The following is a 25,914-nucleotide window of genomic DNA, read 5'->3' as shown; positions in this document are numbered from 1 at the left end:
TTAGTTGATCAATACCATGTACAAATAATACACAAGATGATCCAGTTACATTAGCTATTTTATATGTTTCTTACCAAATGAATTTTTGGCTATAACTGGTTCAGACTCCAGTGAATCACCAACTCCAAACTTGTTCACACCACGGACACGGAACACATACTCATTTCCTTTGATGAGTTTTGTTGTAGTTACAATACACCCCTCCAGTTTTTCAGAAATTAAAGACCATACAACCCGACTTGTCTCCCGCTTTTCAACAACATAGTGTGTTACAGGTGCACCACCATCATCTGTTGGAGGGTCCCACATTACTGTAATCTTTTCAGCAGTGACTGTCTTAAACTGTATAGGTCCACTTGGGGGTCCTGGCTTGTCTGTGGAAGGTGCAAGAAATCATATGTAAGTATTTATTAGTAGATTACTGTTTAATAATGTAGTACAGTCATATCTCAAGACATACCAAGTATTTGTACTCTAACATGGGCTGACGCTGAACCCATGGCATTCTTCAGTTTTAATTCATAAGTTCCACTGTTGAGTCGGGTTGCATCCTTGATGAGTATAGAAGCAAATTCTGTTGTGTTTTCCATTGAGAGTAGTGCACTGGTTTGTACCTCATTGCCATTTTTGAACCATTCAATTGTAGGTACAGGCTTTCCTGAGATGCCTAGTTTTAATGTAACTGAAGTTCCTGCTTTATATTTTACCACTTCTGTATATTCCGGTGGTACATCGATTTCAGGTGCACCTTAAGAAAAAATAAGAAAAAAAAACCATAGTTATTTTAAACTTGTATTTAATAAAGATAAAATAAATAATATTTTTTCTAAGTGAACAGTTACAGGCATTTTGTAAATATTGGTTAAAGTAAAGCTAGCATGCATAACTTAAATCAGAATCCTGGAACAAGTTAGAACTAACACTACCAAAAAGGCAACAAAATGTATAAATATTATCACTTTGGCCATGGGCTGACTTCCATTGTCAAAAGAATAAAAATATCATAAGACTGTAAAAATGCAGATACAGCCAAAGATGCTCATTACAACCATGCCCAAATAGCTCAAAATCATTCAAGCTTAGTAAATCAATCAAGGTAAATTAGCTTTCTGTATTAAAAAAGCTGTGGTTCTGCAAAGTAGTGCTGCCTTTAAGCTTTCTAGTAACATAAAATGATACCATTATATCATTACAAAACACTTACCATATGTATCAACACATGTAATAGGACCCACTACATCTGATGGATTACTAATGGAACCAACGGCATTCTTAGCAAAGACACGGAATTCATACCGAGAATTCTGTGTCAGACCAGATACTGTGAACTGAGTCTCAATAACATTGGTGAAGCTAGCTTTTGTCCATCTGCCATCTGGAAGATCACGTTTTTCTACGATGTATCCAGTGATCTTGCTACCGCCATCAAATGCTGGCTTCTTCCATGACAGAGTAATAGCAGTCTTCGAGATATCTGAGACACGAACGTTTCTTGGTGGTTCTGAAGTAGGAAACATGAAAGTATTTGTAATGAATAACGGCTGTTTTGGCTTCCTGTATAAGACAGAGTATCATGGGGGGTGGGGATGGGTAAACATTACTTCAGTGGTTGGGCTTCTTTATCTTCTGGAGAATACATACCACAAGCATCAATTGCAAGGACTGGATCAGATGGATGACTTGCTTTTCCAATGCCAGCTGCATTTTCTGCATAAACTCTAAATTCATAGATAAGGCCAGCACTGATGGTGGTGACCTTAAAGTGAGTTGTACGAATGAGGGTCTTGTTAGCCTTCTGCCATAATATACTATTTCTGTCCTTCATTTCCAGGTGGTATCCAATGACTGCACTGCCACCATTAGTGACTGGTTCATGCCATCCAACAGTAATACTCTCTCGGGTGACATTAGTGACCCATGGTGTAGAAGGAGGACCAGGGGTAGCTGATGATATCAAAAGAATTGATTAATTGTTAACAAAATGAGACTTCAAACATCTGAACATTAAAATGTTGATGTACAGTGTGAGAAATATATTACTTACTGTAAGGAAGCTTGACAACCACACATTGTGAGTCAATGTGATCACTAATGCCAAAACGGTTCTCAGCTTTGATGCGGAATTGGTATTCTTCTCCTGTTGTAAGCTTCATGACTTTAATAACAGTTCTAGCCACAGTTGCAGACACTTCAGACCAGACAGCAGTGCTTGTTTCTCTTTTCAGTACAATATAGTTGGTAACTTGACTTCCACCATCATAAGTTGGTGGCTGCCATCTGAGTGTTATACTCTCTTCAGTGATATCACTAAGGACAACAGGACCAACAGGAGGACCTGGTCTATCCAACACAACAATATTAATGAATGACTTTGTGGTGCCACTCGAGTTGGCAGCAGTAATGTCATATCTGCCAGCATCAGCAGCTACGCTTTCTTTAAGGTTAATAATGAAACTTTCTGCTGTAGTTTCGGTGTGAAATCTCATGGTGGGTTTGAGTGGGACACCATCTCTTGACAATGTCACCTTTGGTAATGGTTTTCCAGAAACTGGAATTTCAACTTTCAGGTTTGAACCCGCTCGAATATACACAGTATTATGAGGGAAGCCCTTCATGTCAATCTCAGGAGATTCTGAAAAAGAAAACATTTTCAAATCATTAAAAAATATTATCTCTTTTGAAGTATGAACCCAATTTAATGTATATCAACTTTTGTCTCATGTCAGGAAGCTTACCTAATTGTTCTTTAACTGTAACAGGGAGCAGTAGTTCCTTAGGATCACTTAAACCTGCTTGGTTTTCTGCAGACACTCTGAAGAAATAGTCAACATTCTCCTTAAGACCATGGACAACATGATGAGTTGTCTTTACAACTGCACACTTAACCCATTTTTGCTGTCCTTTCTCAAGAGCTTCAATGAGGTAGCTCACAATTCTGCTTCCACCATCATGTTCTGGTTTTAGCCATGAAAGAGAAACGCTGTCCTTTGTGACATTTGTTACTCCCAGTTTTTCTGGTGGGCTGGGTTTTTCTGACAAGAAAAAAAAAAAAAGTTTAACAGCTTAAGCAATATACGAAGTATTTCCTTTTTATGTTACAATTACATAGGAATGCCATCTGGATTGGGAAAATATATTTTTAATGAATTCGTATATTAGAAACATTTTAAGTAAAATGCAAGCAAAACTTAACATTCAAGCTACTACTTAGCATTTACTTTTGTAAAACCACAGACATAACCACCACATATTTACCTTTCTTACAGTTAATAGATTTAACATTTTTATATTATTTTGAAGTAAACATTTTAGAATATGTATTGCTACATAATATTAAATTATTTTTATTAGTGAAACATACCTGTTATTTTAGTTCCCTCCTTGGTCTCACAAGGCATTCCAACACCATACTCATTTTCTCCAGAAACTCGGAAGTAGTAAATGGCACCTTCTTGTAAGCCAGTTACTTTATATGACAGACGGTGACAATTATTGGTCACAGTGACCCATGCTTTTTTGCTAGCTTCTCGTTTTTCAATAATATAGTTCTTCACAGGTGCCCCACCATCATTTTCAGGAACATCCCACGATAACACAGCAGACTCTTTAGTTACATCTTTTGCTGCAATATGAGATGGTGGGCCAGGAGTATCAAGAACTTTGACAACTAAAGTCAAGGTAGCAGTATTGAGGATGTTTTGTAATGTCAATGTATATTTTCCAGAATCACTTCTTGTTGCTTTTTCAATAGTAAGAGATGTGCGATTATCTGAAATATCGATGCTTGCTCGTGTACGGAGATCAGTATCTGGTTTGTTCCATGTTACATTTGGGACTGGTTTGCCTCTGAAAGGAACTGTCATTGTGAATGATTCACCAGCTTTTACAATTAGTGTCTTCCGCATTTCACTATCAATATCAAAAGTAGGTTCCTCCTCTCTTTCTTTTGCCACCTGAGGTTCTGAGATATCACTTGGTTCACTGACACCAATTTTATTGATGGATCTCACTCTAAAGACATACTCAGAGCCTGATGCTAACCCAGTTATTGTGTACTCTGTACCTCTTAAGTTCTGAATAGCAGTTGTCCAGTCAGTTTCATCAATTTTCTTGTATTCAACTGTGTATGCAGTTACTGGAGCACCTCCATCAAATAGTGGTTTTGTCCACCCAATTGTGATATTTGACCTTGTAGAATCCATAATCTTAGGTTTAGACGGGGGAGATGGCAAGAAAATTGGATCTTCTGCCCGAATCAATGGTGTGCTTTGACTCGGAAGACTGAGGCCAGCAGCATTTTCTGCATAAACTCGGAATTCATATTCACATCCTTCACGGAGACCAGATGATTTCACTCTTAAATCATAAACTGGCTTTTTGTTTACCCGGATCCATCTTAGGCTAGTTTTCTCACGTCTTTCAATTACATAGCCGGAGATCTCATTGCCTCCATCAGTCTCAGGTCTTGCCCAGCACAAAGTGATTGAATCTTTGCTCACACTGGTTATCTCTAAAGATGTAGGTGGACTGGGAACTGTAAATGGGTCTAGGGCTTTGACAGCAACACTTTCTAGAGGCTCACCAACACCATACTTGTTAACTCCCATCACTCTAAAAATATACTCATTACCCTTCAGCAGTTTTGTCACTTTACAGGATGTTGTTCTAAGCTCTCCTTCACAAAGAGTCCATGCAATTCTACTGGTCTCACGTTTTTCTACAATATAATAATCAATATCTGCACCTCCATTTTCTTGAGGGGGTCCCCATGATAAATGACACTTTTCAGCAGTAAGGCCATTTATTTCTAATGGGCCTGCAGGTGGGCCAGGTCTATCAAGTACTTTGCAATTAACTGCCAAAGATCTTGTTCCTGCAATATTTTGTAATGTTAGTACATACTGTCCTGAATCACCTCGGATACAGTCCTTAACAGTTATTGCAGTAGTGTTGTCTGTTGAGGCTATTTCAACTCTAGCTTTTCCCTCAAGCTCTTTGCCATCCTTTGTCCACGAAATCACTGGAATTGGCCGTCCTGCAAAATCAGCATTGACTTTAAACACTTCTCCGGCTTTCACAACTACAACATCTCTGAATTTGACATCCATCATAATTCTTGGAGCCTCTACATCATCTTTTACAGTCACAGGTCCAGTTGATTCAGACGGCTGACTGAAAAGTCCAGCAGCATTCTTTGCAATCACACGGAATTCATATCGCTGGTCTTCTGTAAGTCCACCTACATCAAAATACGTTTCTTGCACATTAGTAAAATTACACTTTAGCCAGCGACCATCTGGTATCTCTCTGCGTTCAATAATATATCCTGTTACTTTAGCTCCACCATCATATTCTGGTTTAGTCCATTTCAGTGAGACACATGTTCTTGTAATATTAGTAACTTCTGGTTGACCAGGAGGATCACATGGATCTCTTGCAGCAACTGGTTCACATGATTTACTGCATTTGCCTATGCCTGCAATGTTTTCAGCATATACACGATATTCATATAGCAGTCCTTCATCAAGACCTGTAACTTTCATTTGTGTATCCGGTATAAGGCTTTTGTTGACTTTTGCCCAAAGAATGCTGCTTCTTTCTTTACGCTCCAAGTGATACCCTAGTATTCTGCTACCTCCATCATTAACTGGTATCTGCCATGTTACAATCATGAAAGTTTTAGTTGCGTGTACCACATGAGGAGTTCCAGGTGGTCCTGGAGGCTTAAATGGATACTCTGCCACAACAGATGGAGAATTAGTGTAAGTGCTTTTCCCATACCGATTTTCTGCACAAATACGGAACTGATATTCAGAACCAGTGGTAAGTCGAGCTACTTTAATTGATGTTCTTGCAACTGCTGCAGATACTACATCCCATGTTGTTGTGGTAGTTTCTCGCTTCTCTACAATGTAATTGCTAATATGGCACCCACCATCATATTCAGGAGGTTTCCAAGACAGAGTTACACTATCAGCACTAACTTCATCAATATGAACATCAAGTGGTGGTCCTGGTCTGTCAAGGACAACTACAGTTAAAGAAGCTGTTGATGATCCAGCAGTATTTGAAAGATGTAATTCGTAATGTCCCAAATCTTCATTTGAAGCTTCCTTAATGAATAGTGAAGTTGAAGTCTTTGATGTCTGAACATTTACCCTGGTTGTCTCTTTTAAGGGATTCCCATCCTTCTTCCAGCTAATGGATGGAAGAGGTCGCCCTCTGAATGGCACTTCAATCTTAAGATCATCTCCAGCTTTCACAGTGAATGTGTTGAAAAGGAGCTCGGCAGATGGCTGGATTTCAATATCTTTTGCAACAACTGGGACACCAAGTTCTCTTGGATCACTTTTTCCTTTTTCGTTAATAGCAATCACTCTGAAACTATACTCTTCTCCCATGCTTAAGCCTGTTATTGTTGCTTCTAATGTTTTCACTTGGGTACATGCACTCCATTTTATACTTCCTTTGGTTTGCATTTCTACTATATAACCAGTAATTTTACTGCCACCATCACTCTCTGGCTTTTCCCATTTAATTGAAGCAGAGTTGCGAGTCACATCAACAAGGATGACCTTTGCAGGTGGAGAAGGTGGTTCAGAAACCTTAATTGGGTCAGGTGTTTCTGCTGGTAAGCCAACCCCATATTCATTTACAGCTAGAACACGGAAGTAGTAACTACATCCTTCTTGCAGTTGAGTAATTTTGAAGGAATTCTTAGTGCAGTTGCTTGTAACCGTGGCATATGCTTTTCTTGTGGATTCTCGCTTTTCAACTACATAGTTGGTAATTTTAGCTCCACCATCAATAAGTGGTGGTTCCCAGGCTAGTGTTACAAAATCTTTTTTCACTTCTCTGATTGTCAGATTTATGGGTGCACTGGGCGTATCAAGCACTCTGACATTAACAAAAGCTGATTTTTTGCCACTGTTGTTCTCTAAAGTTAGATTATATCTACCACTATCAAATCTATTCACATTGTCAATTACCAGCATTGTATAGGAACTGGTGACTTCAATCTGAGCTCGATCACTAATTGTTCCTTCTGCTTTCTCCCATTTAACTTCAGGTTCTGGTCTTCCTTTGATGGTGACAAACAGACGTAACGTACCACTAGCACGTACAGTAACTACTTTTCTGAGATCTGCATCAAGTTCAATTTCAGGAGGTTCAATCTTGTCTGCTGCTATAACTGTACCAGGTATAGTAGCAGGTTCTCCTACTCCTTCTGAGTTAATGGCACAGATGCGGAAGTTGTACTCCTGGTTCTCTTTAAGTTTTGTTACAGTGAACTGTTTTGCTTGTAATCCTGTTGGTGGGGTGCAGGTAGTCCATTCATCAGCAGCTGCTTCTTTTGCTTCTACTATATATCCCTTAACTGGAGCACCACCATCATAAATGGGCTTACTCCAGGCAAGGGAAACTGATGACCTGGAAGTATCTGTAACCTTTGGATTGCTTGGTGGACCTGGTGGATATAAAACATCACAAGCACGATAGAAAACGGATGGCTCACTGGGTTCCCCTATACCTGCAGCATTTTCAGCAGAAACCCTGAATTCATAGAAATGCCCATCACTAAGACCTGTTACTCTGAATCGCAAGTCTGTCAGCCTTTTCTTGTTACATTTTGTCCACCGGACACCATCTTTGTCTCGTTTTTCAAGTATGTAACCTTCGATTTCAGCACCCCCGTTGTCTTCTGGACGACCCCATGTTACAACCATAGAATCTTTTGTGATTGCTGAAACTTCAGGTGTTGAAGGAGGACCAGGGGGTTTGTACGGATTACGAGCCACAACTGGCTCAGACTCCAAGGGTTCTCCAGTTCCATATTTGTTCACTGCCATTACACGGAAAATGTACTCATTGCCAGCAAGGAGTCTGGTTACTTTGTGGTTAAGAGCCTGCACATCTGTAGCTACTTGTGTCCATGAAAGCCTGCTTGTCTCTCTCTTCTCAATGATATAATGTGAGATACTAGAACCACCATCATGTAAAGGTGGAGACCATGCCAAGTAGCATTTTTCTGCTGTGACACCGGTAACCTTCAAAGGTCCTTCTGGAGGTCCTGGCCTGTCAAGAACTTTTACAGTGATAGGTATAGATTTTGTGCCACCCACATTCCTGAGGTTAAGAGTATAGTGACCTCCATCTACTCTTACACAGTCCTTGACAGTAAGAGTTGTTTTTTGAATGGTAGATTTAATTTCCATTCTTGCAGTTGCTTCTTCAAGATCTTTACCATCTTTTGACCATGCAATGTCAGGAATAGGTTTGCCGTGGATATCAGCTTCAAGAGCAAAGGTTTCTCCAGCATGAACAACAATTACATCTTTGTATTTAGGATCCAGTGAAGCCCATGGTGCTTCAATTTCATCTCTGGCAGTAATGGGCCCTGTACTTTCAGATGGTTCACTCAAGCAACCTGCTGCATTTCTTGCAATGACTCTAAATTCATATCGTTGGTCTTCAACAAGACCACTTACTGTAAATTCTGTTTCTAACACATTTGTAAAGCTGGCTTTCATCCACCGACCATCTGGTAGTTCTTTCTTTTCTACAATATATCCAGTTATTTTGCTTCCACCATCATATTCTGGTTTCTTCCACTTCAGTGTGATATTATTTCTTGTAACGACAATGGCCTCGGGGCGGCCAGGTGGGTCACATGGATCTCGGGCAACAAACAATTCTGACACTTTGCTGACTTTGCCAATGCCAACGATGTTTTCAGCAGAAACTCTGAACTCATATTCAAGACCTTCTTCAAGGCCATCTGTTTTATATTTGGTGTCTGCAATGAGTGACTTGTTCTGTTTCATCCAAAGAATGCTGTTCTTATCTTTACGTTCGAGATGGTAGCCAAGAACTTTGCTTCCTCCATCATTAACTGGTTCATTCCATTGTACAATCATATGGTCCTTGGAAGCTGCTGTTACGAATGGTGTTCCAGGTGGCCCAGGCACCTTGTAGGGGTATTGCACAACAACTGGCTTAGAGTCCAAAGGAGAGCTCTTTCCATATCTATTTTCAGCAGAAATCCTGAACTGGTATTCAGAACCTGTTTTAAGCTTTGTTGATTTGATAGTTGTTCTTGCAACAGTTGCTGACACAATACTCCACGTGGTAGTGCTTGTGTCACGCTTTTCCACTATATAGTTGCTTATCTGACAGCCACCAGTATAATCAGGTGGATCCCATGATAAAACAACAAAGTCTGCACTAACTTCATCAAAGCGCACAGGTCCTCGTGGTGGGCCAGGCTTCTCCAATACAATGATGCTCAGGTGCTCTGTTGCTGTACCTGCTGTGTTTGATGCTGTTACTGTATATTTACCGAAGTCCTCTTTGTTGCTTTCCTTAATATGTAAGATAGTTGATGTTGATGTATCCTGAATATTTAATCTGGTTGTCTGTTTCAGTGGCTGCTCATCTTTTGTCCAAGTAATAGTAGGTTTGGGTCTACCTATAAATGGTACTTCTACCTTTAGATCTTCTCCAGCCTGTACGCTATATGTATTAAACATCAGCTTGAAACTTGGCGCAATTGTCAAGTCTTCAGCTATCACAGGAACTCCAAGTGCTCGGGGATCACTTTTGCCTTTTTCGTTGTAGGCAATCACATGGAATTGATATTCCTGTCCTGGACTCAGACCAGACACAACTGCGGTGCATGTTTTGGTCTCACTAACAACACTCCATTTTTCTGTTCCTTTAGGCAGCATTTCAACAATGTATCCCAAAATTCTGCTACCTCCATCATGTTCAGGTTTTTCCCATGTGAGTGATGCACTTCTCTGAGTCACATCAGTGAGAGTTACTTTTCCAGGAGGCAGAGGTGGCTCTGAGGCTTTCACAGCATCTGTGGTTTCAGCTGGAACGCCAATTCCAAATTCATTTTCAGCCATGACTCTGAAGTAATAGATTGCTCCTTCTGTAAGATTTTCAACTCTAAAGCTTGTCTTGCCACACTTAGCACTGACATTTGCAAATGCCTTCCTGGTTGACTCACGCTTGTCTATTACATAGTTCTTCACCTTTGCACCACCATCGATAATGGGTGGTTCCCAAGATAATACAGCAGAATCCTTCTTTATATCCTTTACTACTAAGTTTTGTGGTGGCCCTGGTGTGTCTAAGACTTTTACGGTAACAAATGCAGATTTAGAACCACTGCTGTTCTCCAACATAAGAATATACTTTCCAGCATCATTTCTATCACAGTTGTCAATTGAGAGTTGTGTGTAGTTTATGCCTTTATCAATTTGAACTTTATCCGTGAATTCACCTTCTTCTCGAGACCACGTGATATCAGGTGTTGGTCGTCCCCTGAATGGTATATGAATCCTTGCAGACCCACCAGCTCTAACCACTATCCCTTTCCTTAGTTCTGAATCAATATCAAGTTCTGGAGCTTCAAGTTTGTCTTCTGGTTTAATAGTACCAGGAACTGATGCAGCCTCTCCTACACCGACCTTGTTGAGAGCACACACTCGTAGTTTATATTCCTGATGTTCAACAAGCTTTGTGATTTCAAATCGAGTAGCACGTACACCTGTCTGTGGAGTAACAAGTGACCATTCATCTTCATCTGCTTTACAGATTTCTACAAGGTATCCTTGGATTTCACAACCACCATCATAAATAGGTTTACTCCAACCAAGTGTAACTGAACTTTTGGTGGTATCTACGACATGGGCATTTGTAGGTGGACCAGGCTTGAATATGGGGTCACAAGCTTTAAAGTAAGGGGAAACTTGGCTTGGCTCACCCACTCCAGCAGCATTTTCAGCAGAAACTCTGAATTCATACTCATGATCCTCTGCTAATCCTGTAACTCTTAATCGCAAATCTGTAATTCGTCGTTTATTGCATTTTATCCATCTGATGCCTGCTCGATCTCTCTTTTCCACAATGTAACCTATGATTTCACTACCTCCATCACTATCTGGTCGGTTCCAGCAGACAGTCATAGAATCCTTTGTGATATTGGTAATTTCCAAGGCCTTTGGTGGACCAGGAACTACAAATGGATTTTTCATCATCACCGGCACAGATTCTAATGGCTCACCAACCCCATACTTGTTAACTGCCATAATACGGAAAATATATTCATTTCCTTCCAAGAGTTTTGTTACTTTGAGCATTGTAGGTAAAACCTCTGAAGCAACAACAGTCCATGCTAGGCGACTAGTTTCTCTTTTCTCTACAATGTAATGAGAAATATCACTGCCACCATCATGAAGAGGAGGAGCCCATGCCAATGAACATTTTTCAGCTGTAACTCCTGTCACTTGGACAGGCCCCTCAGGAGGGCCTGGCCTGTCCAGGACTTTTACATTTACTGGTACTGTCTTTGTTCCTGCAACATTAGAAGCTTCTAAAATATACTGTCCACCATCAACTCTAATAGCATCTTTTACAATTATTAATGCACTGAAATCTGTGTTCTTTATTTCATATCTAGCAGTTTCCTCAAGCTCTTTATCTCCTTTGTACCACTTAATAGCTGGTAGTGGCTTTCCGTGAACATCAGCCTCAAGTCTGAATGTATCACCAGCATTTACAACAATTGTGTCTTTATATTTTGGATCCATTGAAATTCGTGGAAGTTCAACTTCATCCCTTGCTGTTATTGGCCCTGTACTGTCAGAAGGTTTACTTACTGCACCTACAGCATTCTTTGCAATTACTCTAAATTCATACCTTTGGTCTTCAGTAAGCCCTGTTACAGTGAATTGAGTTTCAATGACATTTGTGAAGCTAGCTTTCATCCAGCGACCATCAGGTAAGTCACGTTTCTCTACAATATAACCTGTAATTTTACTTCCACCATCGTATTCTGGTTTGGTCCACTGTAGAGTAATAGAACTTCTCTTTATTATTATAGCTTCTGGGCGACCTGGAGGATCACATGGGTCACGAGCTACATAGCACTCAGAAACTTTACTTGTTTTGCCTATACCAACAATATTTTCTGCAGAAACTCTAAATTCATATTCAATTCCTTCTTCAAGGTTAGTTGTCTTGAAACTTGTATCCTGAATAATAGTCTTGTTCACTTTAGTCCACAAAATGCTGTTTTTCTCCTTTCTCTCAAGATGGTAGCCCAACACCCTACTGCCACCATCATTTATCGGTTCATGCCATTGTACGACCATGGAGTCTTTTGTAACCATTGTCACAAATGGTGTGCCAGGAGGTCCTGGTTCTTTGTAGGGGTACTGTGCTACAACCATTGCAGATTCCAATGCAAAGCTTTGCCCATACCTGTTCTCAGCAAATATTCTGAACTGATATTCTGAACCAGTTTTTAGTTTAGTCACCTTCAGTGTAGTTCTTGCAACAGTAGCTGAAACTGTTTCCCAAACAGTGGTTGTGGTATCTCTCTTATGAACAACATAGTTGGTGATTTGGCAACCGCCTGTGTACACTGGAGGATTCCATGACAGAGTAATACTTTCTGCACTTATTTCATCAAACTTCACGGGTCCTACTGGAGGGTCAGGTTTGTCTAGAGTTATAATTTCAACAGAGGCAGACTTCTGCCCAACAACATTAGCCACAGTGATTTCATAAGTGCCACTGTCCTCTTTGCTAGTTTCTTTAATATTAAGTATAGTGAGATCAGTTAAATCACTAACATTGACTCTTGTTGTCTGCCTTAATTTCTGGCCATCTTTTAGCCACGTAACAGTTGGTTTAGGTCGACCTGCAACTGGTACTTCTACTTTCAGATCTTGTCCCACTTGAATACTATAACTGTGAAAAGCAGGTCTTACATCAGGTTCAATCACCAGATCTTTGGCAACTATTGGAACAGCAAGGGCTCTAGGATCACTCTTACCCTTTTCGTTTACAGCCATTACTCTAAAAAGATATTCTTCCCCTTGAGTTAGGTTAGTAATAACTGCTTCAAGTGTTTTCACACGAGCACACTCCGACCACTTCTCACTACCCTTTGCCTGCATTTCAACAATATATTGTATGATTTTGCTGCCACCATCATGTTCAGGTTTTGCCCAGCTTAGTGAAACACTGTTTCTTGTGACATCATCCACTGTTATTTTCCCAGGAGGCTGTGGAACTTCAGCAACTTTAACTGGGTCACTGGTTTCTGCAGGGAGGCCAATTCCATATTCATTCTCAGCAGAGATTCTAAAGAAGTAATAGCAGCCCTCCTGAAGTTGATCTACTTTCCATGAAGTCTTGTGGCAGTTTGTTACAACAGCTGCATATGCCTTTCTTGTCGCTTCACGCTTTTCAATAATGTAATTCTTTATTTTTGCCCCACCATCCAAGAGAGGAGGCTCCCATGAAAGTGAGACAGAGTCTTTAGTGATCTCTCTAATTTTTAAATTAACAGGTGCACTTGGGGTATCCAGTACTCTTACACTGACAAAGGCAGACTTTGTTCCACTGCTGTTTTCTAAAGTCAGAGTATATTTTCCAGTATCAAATCTGTTAACATTGTCTAGAACAAGGGAAGTAAAGCTGCTAGTGGTGTCTATAATAGCTGCTTCTCTGATCTCACCATCCATTTTACCCCATTTTACTTCAGGTGTTGGACGACCTCTGATGGGAACAAACAGTCTTAAGGAACCTCCTGCACGCACATTTACAATCTTCCTTAATTCCATGTCAAGGTCAAGGTCTGGTGCCTCCATCTTTTCTTCCACAATAACAGAACCAGGAACATCTGCATGCTCTCCAACTCCTACTTTATTAACCGCACAGATGCGGAATTTGTATTCATGTTTTTCCACTAGTTTTTCTACTTCCATATGGGTATTCTTAATTCCAGTTGGAGGGGTACAAATTGCCCATTCACCATCATTTACATCACATTTTTCCACAATGTATCCCTGAATTTCAGAGCCACCATCATAGATAGGTTTGCCCCATGAAAGGAAAACTGATGATCTTGTAACATCCGTGACTTTAGGATTATTGGGTGGTCCTGGCTTGTAAATAGGATCACATGCCTTATAGTAAATGGAAGGCAGGCTTGGTTCACTAAGACCAGCAGCATTTTCAGCTGAAACTCTGTATTCATAATCATGATTTTCTATCAGTCCAGTCACTCTATATCGCAGTTCACTTATCAGGCGTTTGTTACATCTTGTCCAGCGAATACCTTCCTTATCTCGTTTTTCAAGGATGTAGCCCAGGATTTCACTACCTCCATCTGAAGCTGGCCTTTCCCATACAACTATCATAGAATCCTTGGTAATGGCGGTGACTTCTGGTGCCTTTGGTGGAAGTGGCACTACAAATGGGTTCTTTGCAAGTACTGGTTCAGACTCAAGAGGTTCACCAACACCATATTTATTTACTGCCATGATGCGGAAAACATACTCATTTCCTTCTAAAAGTTTAGTAACTTTGCAGTTAAGGGTCTGCACATTTGAATCAACAACAGTCCAAACCAGGCGACTGGTTTCCCTTTTTTCCACAACATAGTGTGAAATATCACTACCACCATCTTGTAGTGGAGGTTTCCATGACAACATGCATTTTTCAGCAGTAACACCTGTAATCTCAACAGGTCCTTCTGGTGGTCCAGGTCTGTCAAGAACTTTGACATTAACAGGAACTTTCTTTTCACCTGCAACATTCTTTGCCAACAGTATATACTGACCACTGTCAACTCTAATGGCTTCCTTCACACTAAGACTTGTTGCAAAATCGGTACTTTTAATTTCCATACGAGCAGTATTTGTCAGTTCACGATCACCTTTTAGCCACTGAATGGAAGGTATTGGTTTCCCATGTACATCGGCTTCAAGCTTGAATGACTCACCAGCATGTACTACAATTGTGTCTTTGTATTTTGGATCCATACTTATATGAGGTGGTTCTACTTCATCTCTGGCTGTAATGGCACCTGAACTCTCAGATGGTTCACTGAAAACACCTGCAGCATTTCGTGCTATAACACGGAACTCATACCTCTGGTTTTCAACCAGACCAGTTACTTCAAAGTGGGTATCAATGACATTTGTAAAACTTGCTTTCATCCAGCGACCATCAGGTAGCTCCTTCTTTTCAACAACATAGCCTGTGATCTTACTTCCACCATCATATACAGGTTTCTTCCACTGAAGTGTTACTGAGCTTCTTGTGACAATTATAGGTTCTGGACGACCTGGAGGGTCACATGGGTCGTGTGCGGTATAGCATTCAGATGTTCTACTTGCTTTTCCAATGCCCACTATGTTTTCTGCATAAACTCTGAATTCATATTCCAGACCTTCCTCAAGGCCAGTTGTCTTAAATTTGGTATCTGGAATAGGCGTTTTATTTAGTTTAGCCCACAAAATGCTATTTCTTTCTTTGCGCTCCAAGTGATAACCAATGATCTTGCTACCACCGTCATTGACTGGTTCATTCCATTGTACCACCATACTGTCTTTTGAGACACTTGTTACAAAAGGTGTTCCAGGTGGACCAGGAACTTTAAATGGGTATTGGGCTACAATCGGCTCTGAAGTAAGATATGTACTCTTCCCATATCTGTTCTCAGCTGTGATTCTGAACTGGTATTCACAGCCAGTCTTTAACCGACATGCTTTTATGGTTGTTCTTGCAACAGTAGCTGACACAATCTGCCAAGTGGTGGTGGATGTGTCCCTTTTTTCGACAATATAATTATTGATAGAGCTACCACCATCATACTTGGGTGGCTCCCAGGAAATGGTAATACTATCTGCTGTTACTTCATCTACTTTGACTGGGCCGGTTGGAGGTCCTGGTTTGTCAAGGACAACAATATTTAGGGTCTCAGTTGCTTCACCTGCAGAGTTTGTAAGTTTAACTAAATATGCTCCCACATCTTCTCTGCATGCTTCTTTTATTGTTAACACTGTGATATTTTCTGAACTTTCAGCATTTACTCTGGTAGTCTGCTTCAATGCCACATTATCTTTATGCCAAAACACTGCTGGTTTGGGCCGACCAACAAAAGGAACATCAACCTTTAAGTCCTCTCCTGCTAGAACACTGAAAGTGGTAAACAGTAGTTTGAAAGCTGGTGGAATCACAAGATCTTTTGCAACAACAGGTATACCCAGCTGGCGAGGATCACTGATACCTTTTTCATTCTGAGCTGAAACACGGAAGGTGTATTCTTCACCTTGGATCAATCCTGTGATAGTGGCTTCAGTAACTTTTACTGTAGCACAAGTTGACCACTTTTCACTGCCTTTGCTTTGCATTTCTACAATGTAGCCCAGAATTCTGCTACCGCCATCATGTTCAGGTTTTTCCCAAGATAAGGACACGCTATTTCTTGTCACATCCAACAAGGTTATCTTCCCTGGTGGAAGTGGTCTTTCTGAGACTTTTACTGATTCTGAAGTTTCAACTGGAAGGCCTATTCCATACTCATTTTCAGCTAGGACTCTGAAGTAGTAGTTGCAGCCTTCTTGTAATGAATCGACTTTCCAGCTGGTCTTGTGGCAATTGGCATTAACAGTTGAATAAGCTTTTCTTGTTGATTCACGCTTTTCAACAATATAATTTTTTATTTTAGAGCCACCATCTATGAGAGGAGGCTCCCATGTGAGTGTAACAGATGATTTTGTAACTTCTTTTATTTTCAAATCTTGAGGTGCCCCTGGGGTATCAAGAACTCTGACATTCACAAATGCTGACTTACTACCTGAGCTGTTTTCGATTGTCAGCATGTATTTCCCACTATCAAATCTATTTACATTTTCAACAATAAGCAGAGTATAAGAGCTTGTTGATTCAATGCTTGCTCTATCCAAAGATTCACCCTGTTCTCTTGTCCATTTTACTTCAGGTGCTGGTCTTCCTTTAATTGGGACAAAGAGTCTTAGAGTACAGCAGGCTCTAATAGTTACAACTTTACGTAGTTCTGCATCAAGTTCAATCTCTGGAGGTAGCAGTCTTTCTTCAGCTTTTGGAGTCCCAGGAACAAGAGCAGGTTCTCCAAGACCTTCAGAGTTCATAGCATATATCCGGATCTTATACTCTTGGTTTTCCTTTAGGTCAGTGATGGTAAAAGAAGTGGCCTTTAGACCTACTGGTGGAGTTACAATCTTCCACTCATCTTCCTCAGGCAGTGCAATCTCAACCATGTAACCCGTGATCTCTGAACCACCATCATATATTGGCTTGTTCCATGCTATTGTAATAGAGGACCTGCTGCTATCCAGAACACGAGGATTACCTGGGGGACCAGGCTTAAACACAGTGTCACAAGCTTTGTAGAATGGACTGGTTGGGCTTGGCTCACTGACTCCAGCAGCATTTTCAGCCATGACTCTGTATTCATATTCATGGCCTTCTGTTAGTCCCGACACCTTATAACGTAAGTCAGTAACAACCCGTTTGTTACATTTTACCCACCGAAGACCAGCTCTGTCACGACGTTCCACAATGTAGTTAGTTATTGGGCTCCCGCCATCAGAATCAGGATGGCCCCAACAGACAACCATAGAATCTTTTGTAATTGCTGTTACTTCAGGTGTTTTAGGTGGATCAGGTGGCACATATGGATTTACAGCAAGAATGGGCTCTGATTCCAGAGGCTCGCCAACTCCATATTTGTTAACAGCCATAACACGGAACACATATTCATTGCCCTTCAACAGCTTAGTAACCTTCAGTTTAGTTAATGGAACTTCTGTGGCTACAGCTGTCCATGCCAATCTACTGGTTTCACGTTTTTCAACCACATAATGGTCAATCTTTGCACCTCCATCATCCAGTGGAGGTAACCATGACAGCACACATTTTTCTGCAGTGACTTCAGACGCAGCCAAAGGCCCTTCTGGGGGACCGGGTCTATCAAGAACCTTAACATTGAAGATATGTTTGGCAAAGCCACCAGGATTTGTTGCAGTAAGTGTATAGGCACCACCATCTCTTCTTGAAGAATCTTTATTGATAAGAACAGTAGAGAAATCTGCTATTTTTATTTCTAATTTTGCTGTGTCTTCAAGCTCTTTTTCTCCTTTTGTCCATGTCATTGACGGTGGAGGGCGACCTGAAACATCAGCCTCAAGTCGGAAAACTTCACCTGCTTTCAGCACTAAGGTGTCTTTGTATTTAGCATCCACCTTTATCTTTGGTGCTTCAATGTCATCTCTACAAGTTATTGCATCTGATGGCTCAGAGGGCTGACTGACAGCCCCACCAGCATTCCTAGCAATCACACGGAATTCATAGGCAGCATCTTCTGTCAGACCACTTACAGTGAATTCAGTCTCTAGTATATTGCTGAAATTAGCCTTCAGCCAACGGCCATTAGGAAGGTCTCGTTTTTCAACAGTGTAGCCAGTTATCTTAAAACCGCCATTATATTCTGGTTTAGTCCACTTCAACGTCACTGCATGTCTGGTAATGTTCAGAGGTATTGGCTTACCAGGTGGATCTATTGGGTCTAGAGCAAATACAGGCTCAGATGGCTTGCTTGGCTTACTCTTGCCAGCCAGATTTTCTGCTATAACACGGAATTCATATGCAATGCCATCAGTAAGGCCAGTTGATTTAAAGATATTGCCCGATACCAGCATTTTACTTACAGTCTGCCAAAGAATGCTATTTCGTTCTTTTCTTTCAACATGATATCCCAGAATGGGGCTTCCGCCATCAGTAACTGGCTCATTCCAGCTAATGGTCATGGTTTCTTTGGTGACTGCAGTCACCTGAGGAGTACCAGGAGGCCCAGGTACCTTAAATGGATAGTTTGCAACAACAGATTCTGAAGTAATGGCTGGACCAATTCCATACCTATTTTGAGCTTTAACTCGGAACTGATACTCTACTCCAGTAGTAAGACGAGTAGCTTTAAATATAGTACGTATCACTGTGGTTGCCAATTCAGTCCATGTGGTACTGTCAGTTTGACGCATCTCCACAACATAATTACTTATTGGTACACCTCCATCATTCAAAGGAGGCTGCCATGAAAATGTAACAAAGTCAGATGAAATTTCATCAAACTTGATTGGTCCAGTAGGAGGTCCAGGTATGTCATGAACTTGAACTGTAATAACTTCACTAACTTCTCCAACAATATTTTTAGCTGACAGTGGATATTGACCACTATCACTTCGTGTACATTCATTAATGGTTAGTATGGTTGCAGTTGCAGTATTTTCATAATTTACTCTTTGTGTTTGCTTAAGCATCTGGTCTTCTTTCTTCCAAGTCACAGTTGGCCTTGGACGACCAAGCACAGGGATTTCAATCTTGATATTGTCACCAGCTTTGGCAATGACTGTTTTCTGGTAGATACCACGGAGGTCAAACTCTGGAAGCATCATTTGCTCCTTGATAATAACTGGTCTGCTTTCTCTTGGGGCACTTCTTCCAGCACTGTTAACTGCCATAACCTGGAAAGTATACTCTTCATTTTCAGTTAGATTCTTCACTATACAGTCCAGTGTTTTTACAGTTGTGATGTGTGCCCATTGGTTGGTTCCTTTTCTTTGTGCTTCAATTACATACCCGGTGATCTTACTACCACCATCATGTTCTGGTTTTGGCCAAGCCAGGCTAACTGAGTTTCGTGTCACATCCATAATATTAAGGCTCTCAGGTGGGGATGGTGCCTCAGAAGCTCTTACTGGTTCTGCAGTTTCAGCTGGTTCACCAATACCAAACTCATTTTCAGCCAGCACTCTGAAATAGTATTCACACCCCTCCACCAAATTAGGAATCCTGAAAGAACACTTCTGGCAGTTGGTTGTGACTGTTGAATATGCTTTCCGAGTTGATTCACGTTTCTCAACAATATAGTTGGTTATACGTGAACCGCCATCTATCAGAGGCATATCCCATTGGAGGGTGATGCTGTCCTTCGTTATTTCTCTAGGCTTAAGGTTTATTGGTGGACCTGGTGTATCCAAGACTTTTACATTTACAAAGCCAGTCTTCTTACCAGCAGCATTTTCAAGAGTCATTACATATTTTCCTGCATCGTATCTGGTGCACTCTGTGACAATCAAGAGTGTAAAAGAGTCTGTATTTTCAATACTGGCACGTCCTTTGAGTGAAACATCATCTTTTGTCCACGTAACTTCTGGAGTTGGACGTCCTTTAATTGGCACAAAAATCCGAATAGTTAACCCAGCTCTAACAACAAGTGTTCTTCTTAGCTCAGCATCTAATTCAAAGTCAGGAATCTCTTCCCGGTCTTTAATTTCCACACTTGGAATTACTGCTGGTTCACCAACACCTACAGCATTCATGGCAGAGATTCTGAAATTGTATTTGGCTCCTGGCTGCAGATGAGCAACAACAAACTGAGTGATTCTTAAAGCAGTCCCTGTTGTATCTTTTACCCATTCTTCTTCTCCTTCCTTTTGATGCTCCACTATATAGCCAATGATGTCAAGACCACCATCATAATGAGGCTTGCCCCAGGCTAAAGATGCACTTGTCTTTGTAGTGTCAGTCACTCTTGGATTTGCAGGTGGACCTGGTGGGTCTGAAAAGTGAGCAAAAGATAAAATACCATATTATACGACATCATTACATTACAGAGGAAGTCACTCTTACACTGTCTGAACTTATCCCCCACCTACCACACTATTGAAAAACAAAAGGCATGATACTAACATGCAACATCCTTGCATATGACTGAGTTTGAAGCATCGCTTGGTGGTCCAACTCCTGCTCTATTTTCTGCACTGACACGAAATTCATATTCATTTCCTTCCAGGAGACCAGTTACTTTGCACCTAAGATCTGAAACTGGTTTCTTTGTTGCTCTGACCCATCTTAAACCTTTCTTCTCTCTCCTCTCCACATAGTAACCTGTGATTTCACTTCCACCATCATCTACTGGCCTTTTCCAGGTAACTGTCACAGTATTTTTAGTCACATTTGTTACTTCTGGTTTTCCAGGAGGACCTGGGGGACCTGGTAAGAAAGAAAAAAGTACAAAGTTTAAACAAAAATCAAGTCTTCAGAGATTAATAAAAGCACACTTGAACCTTTTAACTTGTTCTACTTACCGAATCTGTCCACCATTTTAACTGGTTCTGATTGTACTGGTTCACCCTTGCCATATTGATTTACTGCTGATACACGGAAAACATACTCATTTCCTTGAATCAGCTTGCTAACAACATGCCTACAACTCTCAATATTTTCAGCAACTAATGTCCAGAGCAGTCGACTAGTCTCTCTCTTTTCAAGAACATATGATTTGATTGGTGAACCACCATCTTCTGCAGGAGGTGACCATGTAAGAGTGGCTTTTTCTGCTGAAACATTGCTGATCTCAATAGGCCCTGGAGGTCCTGGAACATCTAAAACTTTCACATGTACACTCTCCTGCTTAGTGCCAAAAGGATTGGTTGCAGTGATCGTGTATTCTCCAGAATCCTTTCTAGTTGCATATTTGATGTTTAGAGTAGAAGAAGTTGGTGTGGTTTCAATGTGCACAAGCTCTGAAGGTCTAAAATCTTTTCCAGCTTTTGACCATGCTGAAGTTGGAGGTGGTTTGCCATGAATACTAATAGCAGACACTGTAATTGTGTCTCCTGCTTTCACTGTTAAACCTTCCTTCAAAGTAGGATCAATAACAATTGTTGGTGCCTCTGTAAAAAAACAAAACAAAACAAAACAAGTTTGTCATAACAAGAAGAAAGTAAAAAAAAAAAACACGTTTTAATGAGTTAAATAAAATTTATTTCTGATATCTTCCACATACCATACTCATCCTTGCATATTATGGTTCCTGTGGATTCAGATGGAGGACTGATAGCTCCAGCAGTGTTCTTAGCTCTAATTCTGAACTCATACTTGGAGCCTTCAGTAAGGTCAGTTACAGTAAATGCACAGTCTGGAACATTCACATGATTAGCTTTTGTCCAAGTTTTTGAGGGCAAATCACGCTTTTCAACTATATAGCCAGTTAACTTATGTCCACCATCATATTTTGGTTCTGTCCAAATGAGTGTTACTGAGTTCCTAGTTACATTGATAACTTCAGGTTTCCCAGGAGGATCTAAAAGAAAAAACAATAAACCATGGTCAGACAAGAGTGATTTCAACTTTCAGAATTTTTATTTTTGTTCTTCTGATGACTTACCAATAGGATCAAGTGCAACAACTGGTTCAGATGGCAGACTTGGTTTACCTACTCCAGCCATATTGATTGCCATTACTCTGAATTCGTATTCCAGTCCTTCAGTTAATCCCGTCACTCTGAAATCTTTCATTCTTATTGGAGTTTTATTGGCTCTCTTCCACAGAAGACTATTTCTTTCTTTGACTTCAATGTGATAACCTAAAAGATAAATGATGAAGTGAAAATGAGGAATTTTCTATAAATCTTCATTTAACCTAGCTTTGCAAAATATCATAATGTCTGTACGGCATGCCACATAAGAATTGCGCCGGAACAACATTGAAAACCGGATTAAGAAATGGATATGAACATACATTAAAGATGTATGTAATTGTAAGAATGAGATGCTTGCAAATGCAAATTTCTGATTTTACAGCCTCAAGTGATGTAACATGTAGTTGAGTTTGTTATTTGTTCTTTAGATGTTTTGTCTCTCTGCAAAAATATTGTTTCTTAGTTAGTCTCTTCCTGATTTTTAAGGTAAGCCTTTGAAAGTTTCATCATACAGAAAGAGTAGGAAGGAAAACAGTGAAATCATTAACTCACTCACTCACTCAGTTTAAATAATAAACACCTTATCTTACCCTTTGGCAAAGAGAAAGAAGTATTAAGAACTGTAATATTAACGAGACTTTTGGGGATATACCTGTGATTGGTGAGCCTCCAGTTCTTCTGGGATCAGTCCAAGTTAAAGCTACAGAGTCATGCCGAACATCAACAATGTTGGGAGGTGGAGGAGCATCTGGCACATCTAAACAACATAAAAAAATGCAGAAGCATTAAAAATAAGTATCACCTGTAAAACTTTTTTTTTTTTTTTTAAATTATAATGTATACTTACCAAATGGATGTTTTGCAATGACAGGGTCAGATTTAAGACCTTCACCTACTCCATATTTATTTTCAGCCCTGATCCTGAATGTATATTCATTTCCTTCGTGAAGTCTTGTAACTCTAAATGTAGTTTTCTGGACTGCAGAGGCACAAGTCACCCACTTATTGTTTACATTATCTCTCTTCTCTAGGACATAGTTAGTGATTTCTGAACCACCGTCATCTTTTGGAGGACCCCACTTTAAGGTTATGGCATCGGCTGTGACTTCTTCAAATTTTACTGGACCTGTTGGTATGCCAGGTTTTCCAACAACTTTCACAGAAATAGTGCCTTCCTTGCTGCCAATGACATTCTTCAGGGTGATTGTGTATTTTCCAGCATCAGCTTTCTGGCAGTCACGTACTACAAGGGTGGTGTTAACTGCTGTAGATTCAAATGCAACTCTTCCACTCTCGGTAAGTGCCTGGTCTTCATCTTTCTTCCAAGTTACAGTTGGGACAGGCTTGCCTTTAATTGGGATTTTAAGACGGAAATTGCTACCCTCTTTAGCTACATAGCACAAATCAGGTAGATCTCTTAAATCAAGATCAGGAGCCACTGTGAAAAATCAAGGCACCAATTATTCAACTATGCATAAACTCTGATAAAATTCAGATGCTCTTTTAAAGGCATCTGATTTGTACACATGTTTAACAATGATGTTATGCATGAAATAAATGTGGTTTAGATAAAAGAATTAATTATCTGAAGTTGTTTCTTACCAACATCATCTCTTGCCACAACTGTGATCTCTGTTGGAGTTCCATATCCAGCATCATTTTGGGCTCTTACTCTGAAAGTGTATTCTTGTCCTTCTTTTAGATCTCTCATTGAAAAATGGAGGTTTTTTGCTCGCATGACTTCTTGCCATTTATCTTCACCAGTGAGAACCTCCACAACATATGCAAAAATACGGCTTCCACCATCGCTGACAGGTTTTTTCCATACTAAATTGCAGGACGATTTTGTCACAGCTGAAGCCTTTAGATCCACAACTGGCCCAGGAGTTTCTAGAAGAGGAAGAAAAGCATAGTAAGTGTCCTTTCAAACTAAAAATAAAAATGAAAATAAAAAATAGGAGAAATTGATTCATTTTTCTTACCAGAGGCTTTAACAGCATCACGAGTTTCACAGGGGTCACCGATACCATATTCATTTTCAGCAAAAACCCTGAAGAAGTAGGATTTGCCTTCTTCTAAGTTAGTTATCCTGCAGCTTGTCTTTGGACATTCTGTTGTTACTGTGGACCATGATTTTCTCTCTGCATCACGTTTTTCAATGACATAATTTGTGATTGGACTGCCACCATCTATTAGTGGAGGTTCCCATGTAATGAAGGCAGAATCCTTAGATGCTTCTTTTACAATAAGGTTAACAGGAGGGCCTGGAGTATCTGGAAGAACACAATCCCCCCACCCCAAATTTGATTTAGTAAACAAAAATACAAAAAAAAATCAGTTAAAAAGTGAACAAATATATTATACTGGGGAAAACTGACACTTACCAAGTACTTTCACAACAATGGTGTATGCCTTTTTGCCACAACTGTTCTCTAGACTGAGAATGTATTTTCCAGCATCATATTTGTTTACGTTTTCACAACGTAGGAAGGTATCAAAGTCAGTTGACTTGATGTCTAATCCTTGTCTATCTCTTAGGTTAGCACCCACTTTAGACCACGTAATCTTGGGAGGTGGACGTCCTCTTACTGGCACGTAAAGCCTCATTGTGACTCCAGCACGCAAAACAAGGACTTTCCTTAGTTCTGCATCAAGTTCTCCTTCAGGAGGAACTGTGTTTAACAAAAAAGATGTGATTAAAACTTTATCTTTAAGACTATCACTAAAGAGTCTGTGACATGAAGTACCTCTTTACAGGCATTTCACTAGATTAACTAGCTTGTTCTTATGTCATGATGATATCAATGAGTTAATGTCCTGACTCCCATTTCAAGCTCATTTGTAAACCTGCTTTTTTTTTTTTTTCCCCCAGTGATTTCACTTGCTTTTCTTCTGTCTTTTCCACCATTTACGTTGCTTATCATATGAAAAGGACTCCCTTTTCCTCTGTAATTCAAAGGAGTTTCAAAGACTGCACTGCTTTTCTTGAACTGAGGCAATTCTCTGAAGCAATGCTTTTCTACAGATAGCAAAATATATACAGAAGCCAGCATGGCTCTTAAGGAATGTGTGTCATATAATTAAATTGTGTGTCAGTGGATTTTTTGGATAATAGTCTGGCTTCAAACTATTTAGAAGACACGAAGACTAAAGTTTTCAGAAGAGAAGAGAGGCATGGAAAGTCTGATTTTAGGATCAGATAGAAAAAAACAAAACAGGAGATGGAAGAGCATCTGGGATACAAATTAAAAATGCAGACACTGGGAAGATTCTTCTCAGTTCCTAACTGCCCCATTCTCTTCCAAATTAGCCACTTTTAAACTACATTTATTTGAGAAATGACACATTCCAAATTAATCTTTTTTTTTTTTTTTTTTTTTTTTTGGTGATCTGTGACAAACCCTTCATTTAGAAGCCATCCCATGAATTAAAACAAAAGTTAATGTCACAATATGTTTTCAGTGAACATACTTAAAATATCTTTGGCAGTGTGTGTATCAGGAACATCACTTGGATCACTGTATCCAATCTTATTGACAGCATAAACGCGGAACTGGTACTCTGTATCTTCTATCAGCCCTGTTACCACAAATCGTGTAGCCTGTAAATTCTTAGGTAGATTGCATCTGACCCAGTTGTCTGTGTCAACTCTTTTTGCTTCCACTAGATAACCAATAATAGGGCTTCCACCATCATATGCTGGTTTGCTCCATGACAGGCTTATTGAATTACGAGTACTATCAACCACCTTCGGGAAGGCAGGTGGGCCAGGAGGATCTGAGAATTAAAAGAGCAGAAAGTTA

The 25,914-nt window shown here is 40.1% G+C and overlaps 1 protein-coding gene across 1 annotated transcript in view; it reads right to left on the bottom strand.

Moving 5' to 3' along the window:
- The window catches only part of TTN (titin), a 244,079-nt gene that overhangs the window by 24,992 nt on the left and 193,173 nt on the right, over positions 1-25,914 (bottom strand). The window contains exons 278-294 of the mRNA XM_080599478.1: positions 25,583-25,888; positions 24,496-24,783; positions 24,094-24,384; positions 23,714-24,001; positions 22,959-23,549; positions 22,764-22,868; positions 22,079-22,276; positions 21,698-21,994; positions 20,997-21,584; positions 20,599-20,901; positions 3,362-20,467; positions 2,736-3,032; positions 2,045-2,632; positions 1,642-1,944; positions 1,205-1,501; positions 461-748; positions 75-374 (exon numbers count right to left, since the gene is read on the bottom strand). Coding sequence (XP_080455604.1) covers positions 75-374; positions 461-748; positions 1,205-1,501; positions 1,642-1,944; positions 2,045-2,632; positions 2,736-3,032; positions 3,362-20,467; positions 20,599-20,901; positions 20,997-21,584; positions 21,698-21,994; positions 22,079-22,276; positions 22,764-22,868; positions 22,959-23,549; positions 23,714-24,001; positions 24,094-24,384; positions 24,496-24,783; positions 25,583-25,888 — 22,434 coding nt within the window. The remainder of the gene's footprint in view (positions 1-74; positions 375-460; positions 749-1,204; positions 1,502-1,641; positions 1,945-2,044; positions 2,633-2,735; positions 3,033-3,361; positions 20,468-20,598; positions 20,902-20,996; positions 21,585-21,697; positions 21,995-22,078; positions 22,277-22,763; positions 22,869-22,958; positions 23,550-23,713; positions 24,002-24,093; positions 24,385-24,495; positions 24,784-25,582; positions 25,889-25,914) is intronic.

The sequence above is a fragment of the Anser brachyrhynchus genome (genome assembly GCF_964034855.1).
Source record: "Anser brachyrhynchus genome assembly, chromosome: 7".
NCBI lineage: Eukaryota > Metazoa > Chordata > Aves > Anseriformes > Anatidae > Anser > Anser brachyrhynchus.
This window is presented reverse-complemented; position numbering and strand designations above follow the sequence as displayed.